Source organism: Cryptotermes secundus, unplaced genomic scaffold (genome assembly GCF_002891405.2).
Source record: "Cryptotermes secundus unplaced genomic scaffold, Csec_1.0 scaffold418, whole genome shotgun sequence".
NCBI classification, from domain to species: domain Eukaryota; kingdom Metazoa; phylum Arthropoda; class Insecta; order Blattodea; family Kalotermitidae; genus Cryptotermes; species Cryptotermes secundus.
This window is the reverse complement of record NW_019727399.1, coordinates 100681-120490: the sequence shown is the minus strand read 5'-3', so window position 1 is coordinate 120490 and position 19810 is coordinate 100681. Positions and strand designations below refer to the sequence as shown.

General features: G+C 43.7%; 1 protein-coding gene across 1 annotated transcript in view; it reads right to left on the bottom strand.

Annotated features, from left to right (window-relative positions):
• LOC111864676 (calcium-binding protein E63-1) overlaps positions 1-19810 on the bottom strand; it is a 72488-nt gene that overhangs the window by 33998 nt on the left and 18680 nt on the right. The window contains exon 3 of the mRNA XM_023852094.2: positions 513-558. Coding sequence (XP_023707862.1) covers positions 513-558 — 46 coding nt within the window. The remainder of the gene's footprint in view (positions 1-512; positions 559-19810) is intronic.

Below are 19810 nucleotides of genomic sequence, written 5' to 3'. Positions count from 1 at the left end.
TTAAAGTCTGTGTTTTCTCCCCCCCCCCCCCATTGTAGTGTCTCTCACTATGACCACCACCACTTCTTCTCTCTCTCTCTCTCTCTCTCTCACAGTTTATGTGTTCCATATGGATCTCACAATAAACAGCGACTGTTTCCCTAAACAGCATTAACCGGTTGGACTTTGTAGCGGAGACGTAATGTGTTTCTTTGTGGGACGAAACGGGTCTTTATATGTTGACCGATGTGATGTAGCGTGTAGACGTTTCGGAACCAATCGTCGCAATCAAGCTTCGTATTTCATAGGTCCCAGGTTCAAATCCCGCCTCGAACGACAGACAGCTCTTCTGACTGAGGTTTTTCCTGACTTTCCCCAGTGGTATTTTCCTCCGAAATGCAGGGTTGTCTCCGAACTACATTGCGTTACAGTTCGTAAATGCCACTCTACAAGTAAAGGAGTAAATAAATATTTAAGTAAGTGGGCACGTGAATAAATAAGTGAAAGAAAACGAAATAAATATACGAGTTTACCTTTAAGTTCTGCCTCGCTGAAGTCCCTCTTCTGTAACGAGGGTTCCTGCAACATAACCAACAGTTTGTTAACTGTTATAGAAACTCTTCGTGGCTCTCTAGATATTATATGTCTATAGGTGTGAGATGCTGAGACCATTTGGGGGGATAATATTAAAACGCGTGTGAAAGAAATTGGATGTAAAATATGGACTGGTTTCAACTGGCTCTGGTGGTGGGCTATTATGAACGCAATAATGGACCGTAGGATTCAATACAATTCCTTTACAAGCTCAGGAATTGACAAGTACTGATTCAAACGGGATGCTCGTGTGCTTAGGCTGCGTGCGAAGGACGAATTTACGTAAAATTATCAACTGCTACTCTCATAGATAAGAGGAGTGTGGGTGGAGGTGTCTCTCCTTATGTTCCTGGAGCTTCACTCCCTCACTCTGAGACCAGCCGAGTTCCTGACTGGAGTTAAAGCCCCCACACTACGGACCGAATGTGTGATAGTGCTCTGCGTGATCAGGGCTATCGTACAGCTCATGGGACGGTGATAAATGAATATGGAATAATGGTAGGTTGATGATTATAAAACTCGGAGGAAACCGCCCAACAGTGCCATTTCAAGCGCCACGAATTTTACATGAATTAACCTGGAATTGAGCCGATCACGGTAGCCCAGCGGTCTAAGGCATGTACTGTCTTCGCTCGCTTGGAAACCGGGATCGTGGGTTCGAATCCCACTCAGGGCATGGATGTTTAGTTTGTGTGTGTGCGTTTTTCTGTGTTTGCGTACAGGTAGAGGCCTTGCGACGAGCTGATCACCCGCCCTAGGGGTCCTACCGAATGTGTAAGATCTAGAAAAACCGAAGTGAACGGAGAAGTTTATGGAGATAGGCCTAGGACCACTGGGGCTGTAGTGCCAAGGGAAAAAAACTTGAATTGAATCATTGCCCCAGCAATGGGAAGCCGTCATCGAACAGACTGGGCTATGGTACAACTTCTTCTGCATTCTCAACTTGCAAAGGTCGACGAGTCATTGATGTCCGGTACGTCACTATGCTATTTCGGTAGGTCAAAGTGTGATGCCTTAGCTAACCCACCTGTTACATGAGGAGACGAGCGCCTACGTGTGAATGCTTCACGACAGTTCGGGTAACGTTATAGAGAATACAGCAAAATGGTTATAAAGTGCAAGAGCATTAACACTGCTTGTAGAAATAAACAACTCCGTGTCCTGTAGTCCGCAAGCGAACTATACCGACGGAGCGACCGCCGCTTGTCGGCGAAGTTAATGCCAATTTTAGCAGATAGAGGGTTTTGCGTGGTCAGCGCAACGAATCCCTACGGCCTTTAATCTTGGTTTTCTAGACCGGAGTCGCCATTTCCTTTAAATCGCTCCTCGATTATACTCACGAGGCTGAGTGGATCCCATTCGAGACCCACTACTTCTCAGAAAATCTGGTAGCGCCGGGGATCGAACCCGGGACCTCTGGATCTGTAGCTAGGAACTCTGAGCACTAGACCACAGAAGCGGTCCTGTAGATCAGTGCTTCTCAACCTTTATGAGACCGCGGCCCAGTAAGTTCTTTTTTTATAAGACGAGGGCCCAGTCCCAACAAATTTATTCGTAAATACCTTTCCAGTTTTGTTAAAGTTCATTCATTAAGCTAACGTAATATTAGTAATTAATTATAGCATAATCATAAAGAGTATTAGTACAATTATGTATACGGTGTGGCATGTTGACAAACATAAAATTACATTTAAATTAGTTATCAACCACTGGACTAGCGCTGCCGGCGCGTAAGGCTGAGAACGTTACCGCCATCTTTGAGCTGATTGTCTAGATAATGTGGGACCCTCAACGTCTCACAACCGTATGGGCCTTCACGGCCTCTTGCAGGGATAGCTTTACTTTTTATTTACAATCACTGGACTAATGAAATCTTGTAGCATTTTGTAGTTTTCTCAGATCAACATCATTAAATTAATTTGTGCTAAATTTCATTGACATATCCCATGCTGATCACCAAAAACTTATGTTATTCAGCGTAAAATTGATTATTGTATTATTAAATTGTTTTTAATGATGTTGGTTTGAAAAAAACGGCAGTGAGAAAAATAGTTATGCATTGTAACTGACCATAGAAGTCAGCTGAGTAGGGGAAGAAGCAGAAGGATGTCAACTTGTCGGAGAAACACTTATTATCACTTATATACACGCCAAAAAATTATATATGTAAAGTATGTACCTATAATTTGATAAATAAAAATGTATGAATCTCTCAGTTCTAAACACTACTTCCAACACTAATTAATGTTTTGATTTTAAAGACGCAGCACTTCAACACAGCAATTATAAGTTATTGAAAGTTAAACTTAGTTTCTTTTATCACAACTGAGTTTGGAAGGTTTTAGTTAGGCTAGTGAGACTTCTGTTTCTGTTTTCCGTCCGTTAGCTTATTAATTCTGGGATGAATTGAAGTGAGAGCCAAACGGAGACAGTCAGAAAGTTGCAGGCAGTTCCTCTGTTTCGTTTTAAGCACAGTCATGGCAGGAAATGCAGTTTCACAAAGGTATGTGGTGGAAAAACAAAGAAGAAATCTCACTGCTATTTCATGTAAATTTGGATATTCATTTTTCATTCGTATCCAGAATTTCGAATTATTCGTAGTATTAAACGTACTTTCCAGTCCTTTGTCCGATGATAATTCAATAAGTTTAAGGGTTTCTTCATGGGAAAGGGCTGTCTCTTTGTGTTCAACAGAAGGGTTCACAATCCACATATTTTGCCTCCGGGGATCCTCATGTTCGGGATAATATTTTTCAAACGAAAACATCTTCACTCAGGTTTCGACACAAGCACCTACACACTGCAATGAGAACTTGCGAAGAAACAGTATTCAGTATTACTAGATTTGAGAACCGGATACTTCCTTGATCTTCAATTTCAGTGGAAACATTTTCTTTATACTTCCTTGCTGATTGGCCACTGACATTTGCAACACAGATGTTATTTCGCTCAGTTCTGAGAACAGAGGATATGCCGCCCATTGTTGTAATCGGCTTGCAGACAATTTTTATGACTGGCCATAAACATCGGTATTGCCTTTCCCGAAGGTTGAAAGATTTGGATGTCTGAAAATTCCCGATCATTCATGAATACTTCCATGTTTAAAAATATGCGGCTTGGTCACTGACATTTGCTACACAGATTTAGGTGTTCTGTGTCTGAGCTTCTCGACACAAATATTATTCTCCTCAGAATATTTCCACTATAAATATTTATTCATGAAAAATGCTTAGAAAATGAAAATGACAAATTCCAGAAGAGCTTCTCGCGGCCCAGTATAATTGATGCCAGGGCCCACTACTGGGCCGCGGCCCGGCGGTTGAGAAGCTCTGCTGTAGATAACTGTCGGTATTTAGAGGGCTTGCCGGTCACGGTAGCCGAGCGGTCTAAGACATGCACTGTCTTCGCTCGCTCGGAAGCCGGGATCGTGGGTTCGAATCCCACTCAGGACATGCATGTTTGTGTGCGTTTTTCTGTGTTTGTGTACAGGTAGAGGCCTTACGACGAGCTGATCACCCCGCCCAAGGAGTCCTTCCGTATGTCTAAGATCTAGTAAACCCAAGTGAAACGGAGAGTTTCTTGGAGGTAGGCCTAGGCCCAAATGAGGGCTGCAGCGCCAATGAAAAAAAAATTAGAGGGCTTAGAAATATTGCCCCGAACTCGGCATTGATACAGAATGGAACAGAGCTGTGAAATTGAGAACACACCAGGGAGTCTGACCATATGAGCGTTCATATTATCAACTTGCTGTGCTTTCTCTTACGTTCCTTTCCAGTCCTGCATCTCACTGAATGATATGGTGAGGCTGACATTTAACGCTATGTCCCACGAATAATACGCACAAATCGTCAACCGTAAACCGTCTCCTTGTATAGTATATTGCACTTCATATGTCCAAATCGAAATACTTGTATTATCAACACTCACAGAATACCCACGATACACTTAACAGAAGTGGGGCACGCGGTAGCATAATTGGTTGAGGGGCTATGCTGCAAGCCTGGAGGTCGCGGGTTCAAGTCCTGATGAGGTCATTGGATTTTTTCAATTGACCTATTCCTTCCAGCCGCACTATGGCCCTGGGGTTGACTCAGCCTCTAACAGAAATTACTTATTACCGCCCTCCTCTTCGTCGTCGTCGTTACCGCTCAGTGAGACTTCAAGCCTCTCGAGTTGGTCGTCACTTATACCTCGCCGTCACGTTCGCCCCTTTGTGGTCTGCACTTTCATCCGCCGCTTCCTTGTAGCTGTCTGGTTCAGGGTAGGGTGTGGGATTGCTCTGAATTTGAATTTTTATGGGCGCCAGTGGACTTGGGTGAAATCCACGAGTTTGGAACGGGGAAACAAAGGTGGGGGTTTGGATAGGCGTGCGTTTGGGGTTCCGACTGCTCAGACGGTAGGACGAGATTCTGTCTCAGGGCGACTAATGGGCCTTGCTCACACAAGGAGAGAGAAAACACTCAAAAACACACACTTCACCAACACTGTTGCTTTTATTGTAGATGTTCACTACAATTACCCATTACCCGGCTGTAGGACTTTGAATTTGTACACCGGACTCGGGCCAACACCAATTTAACGTCCGGGAGGTTACTCCTGTTACTTCCTTTTCGATACTCACTCCTGTTACTCACTGTTGGTGTCTCACCGCTCTTATTTCCTTGTCAAGACTTGTAATGACTGACTGCTCTTATTGCCTTGTAATGACTTGTAATGACTTGTAATGACTGACTGCTCTGGAGAGGCAGAAGTCCCGACGGTTCCGGGAACGCCTGGATTCCTCTCCTCTGAAATTTTGCTGATTGGCTGAACCTAAAATTTGGGTGTTTCTCTCATTTGCATTCAGCCAATCCCTAACCAGATCCATGTTAATTTGGGCCTAAGTACAACACGGTCCCTCTGACAGCCTTCAAATAAATGGAAGTACGCTAACGATCGCTCGGTACGCCCCTTCGAAAATTATTGCGACTCGTATCTGTCAAGTCTCAAATTTTCAAAGACTCGAACCGTCGAAGTTAAGCATTGAAATCCCCAGAAAACACAGCGGGATACTTCCTGCTCCGTTCTGGGTTTTCAAGTGATCTGCAGCTTGCTTGTCCCTCAGAAAGACCAGATGTTGTCCTTGGCGTCTGCTGGTGCTGGGGTCAATTCTGTATCATCTATTGTTAACAGTAGTACAGTTCGTTTACATGTAGTGCATTGTAATTGAGAATGTAAATGAACAACATTGCTGAGGTTCCTGCATGGTGCGGTTACACTCCCCAAACGAGGGTTGGCCTCGATCGAGACTCGATTCGAACCCAAGACTCGCTTGTATGCCGGTGATCTCCTCCTGCTTAACTATGTATCTAAGTATACTAAACATCTAAGCCTAATGTAAACATCTATTTTCCTCTACTCTCTGCTTTAAAAATAAAGTTCTGGCTTCTTGCCCTAAGGTACTCCTTAATCACTAAGTTTTTACAACTTGAAATTTCCCAGGAATTAATTAAATAATTTTCCTGGGGAGTAAAGCGCGGCCGGTGGGTAATGCTGACAACCTTACCGCCATCTTTGAGCCGATTGTCTAGATAGTGTGGGACCCTCAACGTCTCAACCCTATGGGCCTCAACGGGCTGGTACAGGAATAGCTTTACTTTTTTTACTTTTACACTTAACAGAAGAATGCTTTGCCGGGCAGTTTGTTTCTGCGGTAACCCGAAACTGCTTAGTGACACTGAAAAATCTGGCTCAAAATTGTTCCTACACATATATGAAATGGCCTAACGGTTTGGAGTAGCGGTAACGCTGATGATTTGTGTTCGGGAGGCGCTTGGTTTGAATCTTGGCCGGGACACCGGCAAATCTGGCTGGAGGTTTTGCTGGTTTTCTTCAGTCCCTCGAGGCAAGTGGCCGGATGGTGCCTCCCCGTCCTTATCCATCCTGAAAGAGGAGCGGCGTGAATACGAGCTGGTGGGTGTCGGCAGTGGAGACCCAGCGGAAGGCGACAACTAGTTGGACACAGTTTCGAGGTCGAAAGAGATCGCTTCTTAGCGAAACAAAGTGAAGAGAAGAACAAGAAGACTGAATATATTTACGGCGTGGGCCTATTACCTTACCCGGAAACACGTGATTTAATGAAAAATTTTTTGTATTTGAAATTCTTTTCACGGGGGATACGTTTTTCATGATAAGGTAAGCCGATAAGGTAATCTTATCTCAATTGATATTTATGAATACCAAAGCAGTCTACTTATAAATCTTTGTTCTCTGCGAATCATTATGACAGTTATAGTTCAATAGTCAGCTCGAGGCACTGCATTGCACAAGAGAGAAGTGGTAATTGTGTAGAGAGCTGTGTTTCTCTCTGAAGCATGCGAAGAATTAGTCATGTCTTCATCACAGCTCATACTTGACTAACCAAGTCCAGCCTGACCATATCCAGTGCGCATTCTCTTAACACTGGCCATGCATGAAAAATTGGACTGTACTGTCCCCGCCTATAGAAATTGAAGGTTGAGGATGTTGGAATTCCTTGGGTCTGCTGAATGTAACCCAGACGCGTGTGTTGAAGCGAACTTGTACACTGTGCAAGCCATGAATACTAAACGGAACAGTTTCACTTTCGTACGGCTTGCGTTCTGGCGGCTTCATAGAGGAACGACGGGTTGAAAGCACCCTGCACTGAATTATATATGCAATTCAATAACTTAAGAACACATTAATTTTGTATTTACTGATGAAGGCTTTCTAAAAAGCCGAAACATGTGGCAAATTACTCTTAAACATCAACTGTTTTGTTCTTGTGTTGTGACGAATTTTAATAAAGATTTATACATAAGTAACGTTCATGCAGTGTGTTAACACTTCATTGCTACATTAATCCGAGACTAGAGTAATTTCCAAGTTTTTATCTCACTGTTGCATTTGTCGAAGGACGTCCAGCATATCTGGTTCTGTGAGTGCTGGAGAAGGGAAGCAGAATGCAAAATCAGAATCATAGTTTCTGAAAGGAAGTTTATGAGACTCGCTGAAGTACAAGGGGTCCAAATCCTAAAAAAAAAAAAAAAATCTCCGTGATTTTAGTCCGCAAGCGAACTATCAGCAAAAGTTGGCACTAAACTTCGCCGACAAGCGGCGGTCACTCGGTCGGTCCATATCCTATAAAGCTTCGGTTTCAACTAGTCGGCAAGATGCGCAGAAACAGGCTTCCGAAACATAAGAAGTGACATGGCGCACGAATCAAGAAACCGGAAGAGACCTTCAAGGAGACAGCTGGACGGATGGGGCGAGAGGGGGTCAGAAAGTGGCGCGGCTCACTGACAGATGATGATAATTAAGTATTGCTTCTTCCTCCTCTTTCATGGGAAGGACTTGTCCAAGTGCATTACCGAACCTAACTGAACTTCTTCTTCCGTCTCTTCCTTGATCGTCCTTAGTCACGTCTTCTCCTATATTCATGGCCAAGGCCTCTAAAGGAGCGCGTTCTCGTGTCGAGGCCGTATTGGTCTCTGGGCGCTGCTCGTTAGGGTGTGTCTTGAGTCTTGACACAGTTCATAATCGTTACTTCAGATCCATTGCTTTATGGGGTGCGATTTGCATGGCCACAGTTATCACGCGAGCCTCCCCTCTCCGCCCCCTTCGAATAACCATCTGTCACAAGTCCACCAACAGCAGAAGAGGTCAAAGGTTATAGGAAAGTAACAGCGAGGTTATATACGTCCCTTTTTAATTGGCTAACGGTCCCGATAGCATCTGGTACACACACAGTGTGTCCAGGTTCTGTCAGGACTGTGTTCATTAAAAATAGAAGACGTGAATTTTTTTTTCAAAATTTCACTCTCTTTATTCAAAATATTCTCCTTCTGAATCAATACATAGCTGAAATCGATTGAAAAGTTTTCGAAAACAGTCACTGTACTGCTTTTGTGGAATCTCATTTAAAACTGTGGTACATTCCCTTTGGATGTCCTGGATGGTGTCGTGACGGTCTCCTTTCATCGCCAACTTATCTTTTGGGAACAATCAGAAATCTGCTGGAGCAAATCTGGCGAATACGAGGATGATCGAGGACTGTGATCCCTTTTCTGGACAAAAAATCGCGCACGATCTTCGATTTGTGGGGTGGGACATTGTCGTGGAGGAGCGACCAGGAACCTTGCTCTCGATATTCAGGTCGAATTAGAAGAATTCTCGCCTACAAACGATTGAGGACTCCGAGATAATAATCAGAATTCACTGTTTAACCTTCTGGCAGAAATTCATAGTGAACGATTCCTTTGGAATCGAAGAAAACTGTTAGCAGTGTCTTTACTGGACTCTTTTGCATGCGCACTTTCTTTGGTTTCGGCTGGCTTCTTTGGGCTCAACCACGTTGTACTCTGCCGCTTTGTGAGATGCTCATATTGAAAACACCATGTTTCGTCACCAGTAACAATCGATTTTGTCAATTTTGTATCACTTCGGGCCGACCGTAACATGTGTTTGCAGTATTCCACTCTGGCATGTTTTTCATCATGTAAGATTTGAGGCTTTCACGGCGGTGACTATGAAGAAAGCAGTCTTCTGGGATTTTGCACCGTGTATATGTGGTGTTAACCGACGTTTCCTCCGAAACGTCGGTTAACACCACATATACACAGTGCAAAATCCCAGAAGACTGCTTTCTTCATGTTTTTCATCGCCTGACAGCGCGTGCGGTACAAACCGCGCACAGACCTTCCGTTTGCCCAAATCCTCGGTCAAAAATTTGATGCACAGTACTTTTTGGTATTCCCAAAAGCTCCTCGATGAGTCTTGCAGAAACACATCTGTCTGATGCAAGGATTTCCGTCACTTTTCTCACATTTTCTTCTGTGCCACTTGTTCTCGGCTTTGATTCACGTGGAGCGTTTTCGGTGTCCTCCCTGCCGTCACGAAATACAGCATACCATCGAAAAATATTCGAGCGACTCAAATAAATTGCTACCCTACACACTTTTCATCATTTCGTACGCTTCTCCGGCTGTTTTGCCTAACTTCAAACAGAATTTGATGTTGGCTCTCTGTCCAACCGCCATTTTCTGACGAGCGTCAGAACAGTACTGTTACATTCAAGGTCCGTACACATGATGCACCGATTCCTACTTGCTCTTTGAAATCATAGACAGCCACAGCGGAAACTTCAAGAATCTTAACGCCACAACTGGCCAACAGATGGCATTGAAGGACAAAATTAAAAAGAAAAAGGAATGCTAACGGATCCTGGACACACCGTGTACGTGGTACAACTGAGTTTCAAGAACGCTGCTGCCGTCTACCTTTAAAACTGTTTAAAATGTAGCTGTGGAGCTAACATTTAGGGCTTTGAAATTATGTTTTAGGAACTTCTCGCAAAATTACAAAGTATGTTTTTGGCGGGGAGGGAGGGATTCTTCTTAGCGGCCCTGTAAGGAATTTCCTTCAGGGAATGCTTTGCTGCAGTCGACGTTTCTGCAACTTGAAGGAGTGAGAGTATATTCGCGGCTGACATGACTGGCTTCATACAAAACCGGAAATGATAAGCGATTTTTTCGTAACAGAGCATATCACACTGCCCACAGGTGTGTGCAATGCTGATAGACCAAGATAACTCGTTAACTCTTGCTCTGGTGCAGCTCTGAGACCCGAACTTAAACACAGTTTCTATTACAAGCAATGGGTCAAAAGAAACAGATCGAGTACTGGGAGAAAATTTATGCATTCCCATTCGCGAATTATAATATCTTTTCATATATTTTGGTCCAGATACAGAAATTCCAGTTACTGCTGGAGCCATAACCGTATTGTGGCTTTGTGGGTTTTGTCGCCGTATAGTCTGGTACTTGTGTGTCACTTTCCATCAACCTTCGGAGATGGAAACTTTTGTACGCACTTATCATACTAGATGGTGTTACCCTACAATCGGAATCAGCACCGAAATGGAAAATTCTGGTTTCATGCTTGGCTTTCGGGGAAATCTCTTAGGTCACATGACGGATGGATGGTTCATAACCCGCAAGTATGCTAAGCGGTAACGCCTTCGCCTCGGGTTTGACATACGTCGTATTCTCCCTAGAATTTTTCTGGCCTATCTGATATCCATGACTGCAATTGTAAGTGGAGTTTCTCAGTTATTTCAAGAAAATTCTGACATGACACCATGACTGCTTCCTGCCAAATTCTCATGCTGTACTACAGAACCTCGCAATTCAAGCAACTCCGTTATCCCTTTAAGGAATACTGGTAAGTACATATAATAACTAAATGTCCGTCCTGATCCCCCCCTACAAGCGCCACAGTTTTCCGACGAAAATATTCTCTACATTTCTCAGCTGTTACATGCTGCCTGCAAGATATATGGAGCCCAGGTATAGAGCAGGGTACAAGCTGTACGACCGTGAATTCGTGGTTCGAATATAAGCACGGGAGATTAATCTCTTCCCCGCATCGCCCAAAGGTCTCCGAGGCCCACTCAGGCTTCGAACCGATGAGAGCTGAATAAAATTAACCATGTAAAGCATAATGATAACTACGTATATAACTCGTATATGTATCACGTGTTCTACTATCGACAGTTATCAGCACATTGCTCAACTTCGCCGACAAGCGACGGTCGCTCGGTCGGTATAGTTCGCTTACGGACTAAAGTCACGAAGTTCTTTTTTTCGTTTTATCAGCACATTTCTCATATTTGTGTTTCATACGGTTTCACAGCAAACAGCGATTAGTCTCCTCACAGAATTAACAAATTTCCTTTCGTAAGGAATGCAGGGCGTTTCCTATGTGGTAACCGAACTTTTAAATATCATAAAACAACAAATGTTAATTTATTACATGCAGATTTAGCAATTATAAAATTCCTTGGATACCTCTAGCTTCCAGCCACAAAAGAAAGAACTTCCTCTGCAACGAGCTAATAAGACAGTCTGTGTGGAGCCTGCATAAGAAGCCAGGGGAAATGCTGTTGCAAAGAAATGAGGATGTAAGGCATAGAGAACCACAGAGGGCAAGAAAGAGCATGGCTGCATAAAAAGGGAAGAAACACGGGGAAAGAGACAGGGAGAAAAGACAAAGAAACAAATCAAATTAGAAAAAAAAAATATTAACACGTTCGTACGCGTTATGTGGAGAAGATACCACAGCGACACTTAAGATTCAGTCGCACTTTCTCACTGGCAAAGAAGCAGAAGCCACTTGTGTTGGAGTGAGTTTTGAAGACCTCGTTGCACTTGTGCTGATAACTGCAGCTAGATTGCAGACAATTCGCGGTGTCTGTTCAGGCTTCAAAGATATAAGAACCTCCACTACTGTGCCACACGCAGTTACATTCACTGTGANTGTAATAATACAAATGCCGTCGTGAATGCAACAAATTATTTGGTTGTAGTTCTTTGTCTTTTCTTCCTCTACACTACATGTTTCGGCCGTAACTGGCCATCATCAGGTGTATTTTTCACTATATAGCTGTCACACTGCACACAATCCAAAATCTAAAACACCAGCCTGTCAGTTTTGTTTAAAATCTCGCCAACATATGCTCGTCAATTTGATTTTGGATTGTGTGCAGTGTGACAACTACGTAGTGAAAAATACACCTGATGATGGCCAGTTACGGCCGAAACATGTAGTGTAGAGGAAGAAAAGGCAAAGAACTACAACCAAATAATTTGTTGCATTCACGACGGCATTTGTATTATTACATATAGAAGTGTATAGTGCAACAGGTTGCTTAAATATGATATAATATTCACTGTGAAATTTGGGCTGGATATAGTCAGACGGGAGAAGGGGGCCCCGACGTTCAACATTCACACAGCGCATTCTGTGAACGCTAACAAGCAGCTGCTGAGGAGGTGTGACCACCTCTGATACAAGCCTTGCCACACATGCGAATTACACTTTCTGGGAACAGTGATGCCATTTTATGTGACCGTTTATTGTATAAGAAATATTCATTACAGCTGCTGATCCTACTAAGTCTGATGTGCGCGGTACAGTAAACACAGTTTTATGGGTTTCCTTGGAACATGATCAGTCATCAACTCGTGCGGGCCAATTGGAACGCGCTTCTGTTATTTTTAAAGCATCCTTACACATACGGGTGTGTCTTCCTATTTTATTTCAGCATTCATATCCTGATATTCATTTATTTACGTACAAGTTGTGTGACTCGGATATGATCACTCTCCAAATCCATCGAACACAGGGCCCACTAGCTACAGAACCCTCCATCTTCTATGTAATCCAAAGGTTCACAAGAACCTGATACTGGCCCCTTTCCTAAGCCAGGTTAATAGAGTTCAATTCTTTAAGATCCATTTCAACATTATTCTTCCATTTACGTCTTGGTCTTCCAATCGGTTTCTTTCCTTTTGGTTTCCTATGCATTTCTCTCTATTCTGCTTCATGCGTGATACGTGCCCCGTACAAGGCATTTCCCTTCATCTGATGATTGAGCATCATACTAATACCTGACAGAGCTCCTCATTATGAAGTTTTCTACATTTCCTCCGGAATTTCTCACCCAGCAAGTTCTTTGTAATTCTCCTTGCGTCATTAGTTTTGTTGGCAACACAGCGTGGCGGTGATGGCAGGTAGGGGTGGAGGGTACAGCCCCAGTGGAGCTGCTGTGGCACTGAAGGACAGAGAGACCAAGTATTTTGGTAATTTATTTAAACTTTAAAGGTCGGTCGGTCTGTCGAATTGATGCTGGCCTTCTCCAGCACAGTCAATCCTGGCTTCAGTATCCTCGAGATCCATGACCAAGATATTGATTCTCTCGTAGACATGTATGGGTTTCGAAATAGGGTTTCCTCTTCGACGAAGGAGATGTGGGTGTTTCTATGTAAGCGCTGCGTTTGTTGCAACGTAGTTTCAGCACGAGCGTATCCGCGATAGACATCAAGTCCGTGTAAATATATACAATTTCGGTTCATATTTCACAGGAAACACATTACGTCTCCGCTACAAAGCCCAACCGGTTAATGCTGTTTAGGGATATAATCGCTGTTTATTGTGAGAACCAACGGAACACATAAATACACTGTGTGAGCACAATGCAGAGTTCAGTCCGCACTTCATAGGAAACCCATTACGTCTCCGCTACAAAGCCCAACCGGTTAATGCTGTTTAGGTAAACAATCGCTCTTTATTGTGAGAACCATATGGAACACACAAATACACTGTGTGGGTAGAATGCAGAGTTCAGTGCGTACCTCACAGGAAACATTACTTCTCCGCTACAAAGCCCAACCGGTTAATGCTGTTTAGGGAAACAATCGCTGTTTACTGTGACCATACGGAATACATAAATACACTGTGTAGGCAAAATGCACACTTTATGAATGTTAGAGCACGTGTTATACAGGTAGTATATACAGGGTGTCCCAGGAGGAATGTGCCAAACTTCGGGAGGGTGTTCCTTATGTTAAAGTATGCCGATATAACCCAAAACACCTATGTCCAAAGTTGAACGGTTACGGAGATAATGGCCCAAGAAAAGTGTGGTCTTCTGGCAGGTCCAAGTGTCCCAGGAGGAATGGACCAAACTTCGGGAGGGTGTTCCTTATGTTAAAGTATGCCGATATAACCCAAAACACCTATGTCCAAAGTTGAACGGTTACGGAGATAATGGCCCAAGAAAAGTGTGGTCTTTTGGCAGGTCCACGCACTGTACCTCTCAGCTGAGAGGCCTTATCTGTGTTTGTCCTTGAGTGCGATGATTCACCCTAGCCGTACGTATGTAGTTGGCTTTATCAAAACGCGCAGTCAGCCACGTTACGTCAGCGCTTGCCATTCATGTGTCATGTATAGTGCTTGGAAACCCTAAGGACAATTATGACATGGCGAGCGAGTATTTTGTACTTCAATTTTATGGCTTCATGTCACCCACAAGTTAGTTTGATGTTACGTACATTATTAACATTACAGAATCCACATATTTCTGCCAGTTTTAATATATATTTTGTAATCAACAAGTGTGCAACGCCGGTCAAAGTTTGACACTTCTCTGGCCATTATCTCCGTAACCATTCAACTTTGGACATAGGTGTTTTGGGTTATATCGGCATACTTTAACATAAGGAACACCCTCCCGAAGTTTGGTCCATTCCTGCTGGGACACTCTGTATATATACATATATACACAGGTTGAAAGGCACACATACACAGTGTGTACAGGATCCTTTAGGACTCTTCCCCCCCTGCAATGCCAACTGTTGACGAGTTGTGGCGTTAAGATTCTTGAAGATTCAATTGTGGCTATGATTTTAAAGCGCAAGCATCGCTGCATCACGTGTTCTGACCTTGAATGTAACAGTACTGTTCTGACGCTCGTCGGAAATTGGCGGTTGGACAGAGAGCCAACATCAAATTCTGTTTGAAGTTAGGCAAAACAGCCTGAGAAGCGTACTAAATGATGAAAAGTGTGTAGGGTAGTCATTTATTTGAGTCGCTCGAATATTTTTAGATGGTATGCTGTATTTCGTGACGGCAGGGAGGACACTGAAAACGCTTCACGTGAATCAAAGCCGAGAACAAGTCGCACTGAAGAAAATGTGAGAAAAGTGGCCGAAATCCTTGCATCAGACAGATGTGTTTCTGCAAGACTCATCGAGGAGCTTTTGGGAATACCAAGAAGTACTGTGCATCAAATTTTTGACCGAGGATTTGGACACACGGAAGGTCTGTGCGCGGTTTGTACCGCACGCGCTGTCAGGCGATGAAAAACATACCAGAGTGGAACATTGCAAAGACATGTTACTGTCGGCCCGAGGTGATACAAAATTGACAAAATCGATTGTTACTGGTGACGAGACATGGTGTTTTCAATATGAGCATCTCACAAAGCGGCAGAGTGCAACGTGGTTGAGCCCAAAGAAGCCAGCCGAAACCAAAGAAAGTGCGCATGCAAAAGAGTCGATTAAAGACACTGCTAACAGTTTTCTTCGATTCCAAAGGAATCATTCACTAGGAATTTCTGCCAGAAGGTCAAACAGTGAATTCTGATTATTATTTTGGTGTCCTCAATCGTTTGTGGCGAGAATTCTTCGAATTCGACCTGAATATCGAGAGCAAGGTTCCTGGTCGCTCCTCCAAAACAATGCCCCACCCCACAAATTGAAGATCGTGCTCGATATTTTGTCCAGAAAAGGGATCACAGTCCTTGATCATCCTCGTATTCCCCAGATTTGCTCCAGCAGATTTTGGTTGTTCCCAATAGTTAAGTTGGCGATGAAAGGAGACCGTGACGACACCATCCAGGTCATCCAAAGTTTTAAATGCCATTCAATAGAAGGAGTACCGTGACTGTTTTCGAAAACTTTTCAATCGATTCCAGCTATATATTGATTCATAAGGAGACTATTTTGAATAAATAGAGTGAAATTTTGGAAATAATTCACGTCTTGTATTTTTATGAACACAGTCCTAACAGAACCTGGACACACTGTGTATATGTATATACAGGGTGTCCCAAGAGGAATGTGCCAAATTTCGGGAGGGTTTTCCTTATGTTAAAGTATTGCGATATAGCCCTAAACACCTATGTTCAAAGTTGAACGGTTACGGAGATAATGGCTCGAGAAAAGTGTGGTCTTCTGGCGGGTCCACGCACTATACCTGTCAGCTGAGACGTCTTATTTATGTTTGTCCTTGAGTGCGGTGATTCACACTAGCCGTAAGCTCATGTGCTCCCCTCAGGATACGTTGCGGGCGCGTTGTGAATGGGTGGTAGGTTAATTGTGCGGAGTTGCTGAAATGCCTTTTGTGTTTTCACATGTGGAATATTGTGATATGCATTTTGTGTGTGGATTTTGCGGTGGCAATGCACGTGCTGCTGTTGAAGAATACCAAAGGCGTTTTCCCGATCGAAGGATTCCATCTCGAAGTGTATTTACGCGAATTCACCAGACATTGCGTGATACTGTTTCTCTTTCGAGTGTTTCTGTGCACTCTGAAAGGGAGGATGTACGAATGATAAACACACGAGAGAACATTCTAGAGATGGTTCAGAGAAGTCCGCGTCTGTCCACTCGTAGAATGGCCTCTCGCATCGGCGTATCACGTATGCAGGTGTGGCGAACTTTACATGATGAAGAGTTGTATCCTTACCATGATCAAAGGGTATAACATCTGGAACCAGGCGACCATGCACAGCGTATGGATTTGTGCCACTGGATAAAAGCTCATCCCGAACTGTTAAGCGTCATTTTATTCAGTGATGAGGCTTCTTTTACCCGGGACGGTGTAAATAATTTACGAAATGTACATACGTTGTCCCATAATAATTCACACGAGTTAATGGTAACGAAATTCCAAAAGAGATTTTCTGCGAATGTATGTTTAGTTCAGTTATGTATGTTATAGTCGGCTACCACAATGCGCAGTCAGCCATGTTACGTCAGCGCTTGCCAGTCATGTATAGTGCTTGGAACCCTAAGGACAACTATGACATGGCGTGCGAGTTTTTTGTAGTTCAATTTTATGGCTTCATGTCACTCACAAGTTAGTTTGATGTTACGTACATTATTAACATTACAAAAACCACATATTCCTGCCAGTTTTAATATGTATTTTATAATCAACAAGTGTGTAACACCGGACAAATTTTCACACTTCTCTGGCCATTATCTCCGTAACAGTTCAACTTTGGACATAGGTGTTTTGGGTTATATCGGCATACTTTAACATAAGGAACATCCTCCCGAAGTTTGGCACATTCCTCCTGGGACACTCTGTATATATAAATATATGACCGCCTCTGTGGTCTAGTGGTTAGAGTTCCTGGCTACAGATCCAGAGGTCCGGGTTCGATTTCCGGCGCTACCAATATTTCTGAGAAGTAGTGGGTCTGGAACGGGGTCCACTCTGCCTCGTTGATGATAATTGACGAACTATTTCAAGGAAGTAGCGGCTCCGGTCTAGAAAACCGAAATTAACGACCGTTTGGATTCGTTGCCCTGACCACGCGACACCCTCTATCCTCTAAAGTTGGCACTAACTTCGCCGACAAGCAGTGGTCGCTCTGTCGGTCGGTATAGTTCGCTTGCGGACTAAAACCACGGAATGTGTTATATATACACGGCATATATGGTTACTTTAACACTTTAAAGACATCCGTAAGTCACGAACACAAACTTGCAAAAGGAATTACACGGAACAGAGAAGCTAATAAGTCACTGAACTAGCTGGGAAATTCCCTGACCTTTATATAATCCGAAGGTTCATCACGGTGTTCACAAGATGCCGCTACTGGACTTTGTCCTGTGCCAGGTTAGTCCAATCCACACAGTGACACATTATTTCTTTAAGATTCATCCTAATATTAAAGTGACATCTACTGTTAGGTCTCTCCTTTTCATGTTTTCAGATCAAAATATCCATATCTCCCGTATATGCCAAATGCTTCGCCCGTATCATAGTCCTTAGTTTGATTGCATTTATGTTCTGCTCAGTTTGCATAAGCTTTCAGTTGCCAAGATTGCATAGCGTCGGACGATAAGATGACTAATGTACAGTGAATTGTTGATGGAATCGGCCGTGGTCTACTTGGGGGGGGGGCTATCCAAACATTTCTCTGGAGGGACTGAAGAAAGCCGCGGGAATTCTCATTAAGGATAGCCGGTGTCCTTGTCGAGATTTGAACCCCGGATTTCATGCATACGAATCAGGAGCACTGACCATTATGCGCCCATCCTAATCACATTCTGTGAAGATGTTGTTAGGTTCTCTCCGCCATCCTGTCGCTTCCTATCCTCAGGGCCAGGGCCCTTCAGTCTGTGTTGCTCCCAAGGGGCTGCAGACCCGCACCCCAGTACAACAGGTAGGATTAGGGTTCTTTATACACGTATTTTAATTTCTACGTTTTAGATGCCAGACGGGAAGACAAAGTATTCTGAACTGAAGGGTAGGGAAACATCTTCCGCATTTTGTCTTGGTTTTATTTCGACGTCAAGACACTACTGATACTGCTACTATCTATCTATCTATCTATCTATCTATCTATGATCTGTCTATCTATCTACGCCGAGCAGTGCGGACGTGTTTGTGCAGCGCTCCGTGAACCGCGTGTGAGTGGTGAAAGGAAAAACTCATACAGTGCTACGCCTAGTGTTTTTCATAGTCTTAAATGGTTTAAAAATCCCAATATATATATAATCATTACAAATATAAAAAAAACCGTGTGCTAACATACAATAAGTGAAATAGTGTGAAGCAGTAACGGCTTAAGAAACCACATAGAATGCCATGGCGGAAGACGGGCCCAAAACCTGCAGCTTCCAGAACGATCCAGCCACCGCAATGAGCGACCAGGAGGACAAGACGGAGGATAGACCTCCAAATGGCAACATTAACAACAACAAGAACAACAACAACAACAACAGCAACAGCACGGTAAGGAACAAGCCTGTTGACGTGATGACTGAATACACGAGAACAGGCAACGTTGCAACCACTATAGCTAAGGTCACACAGCAGTTTACCCTTAATACACCACAACAGACCCCCTCTCCACCTACTCCCATCAACACAACGTCCAAACACAGTGAGCCCCCCACGAAATCCACAGCATACCCTAGCCAGTCTAACTACACCCCACACAGAAAATGGCGAGTAATCCTTGAAGCCGTAGATGGCTTCACAATTGAGCAGTACCTCAGGACAATAGCGGACAGTATTGGAGGCAACAACATAAAATACGCCTCAAGGCTGAGTGGCGGAAGGATCTGTGTGTATCTTGCCTCAGAGTCTTACGTACAGGAAATATGCGGCCATGGCGGAATAAACATTAACGACACCTACATTCAGTGCAGACCGCATATTATGGCATCCAAAAGAGTGGTACTCAGTAATGTTCTCCCCGACATTCCTGATGATACACTGATACCGCTACTGCATAACTTTGGGAAACCTACGTCCCGTCTCTCACAGCTCTCCATCTCCACAGCTCATCCAGACCTCAGACATATAAAGTCCTTCAGAAGGATGGTATACATGATAATACCTGAAATGGAAAGAATTCCAGCTACAATAAATGTAGATCACGAGGGAGTAAATTACGTAATTTACGTCACTTGTGACGACAGCACGTGCGCGAAATGTCATAAGCCCGGCCATGCCACACAAAATTGCCACACAACCGCCCAAGCGAGACTAGGACCTATCACCTATGCAGATCTCGCCGCAGGGCGACGAGTTACCACCCCACCTCTACAAACCATCGCACCTACACTGTCAGACGCAAATACAAGGGCAAAGA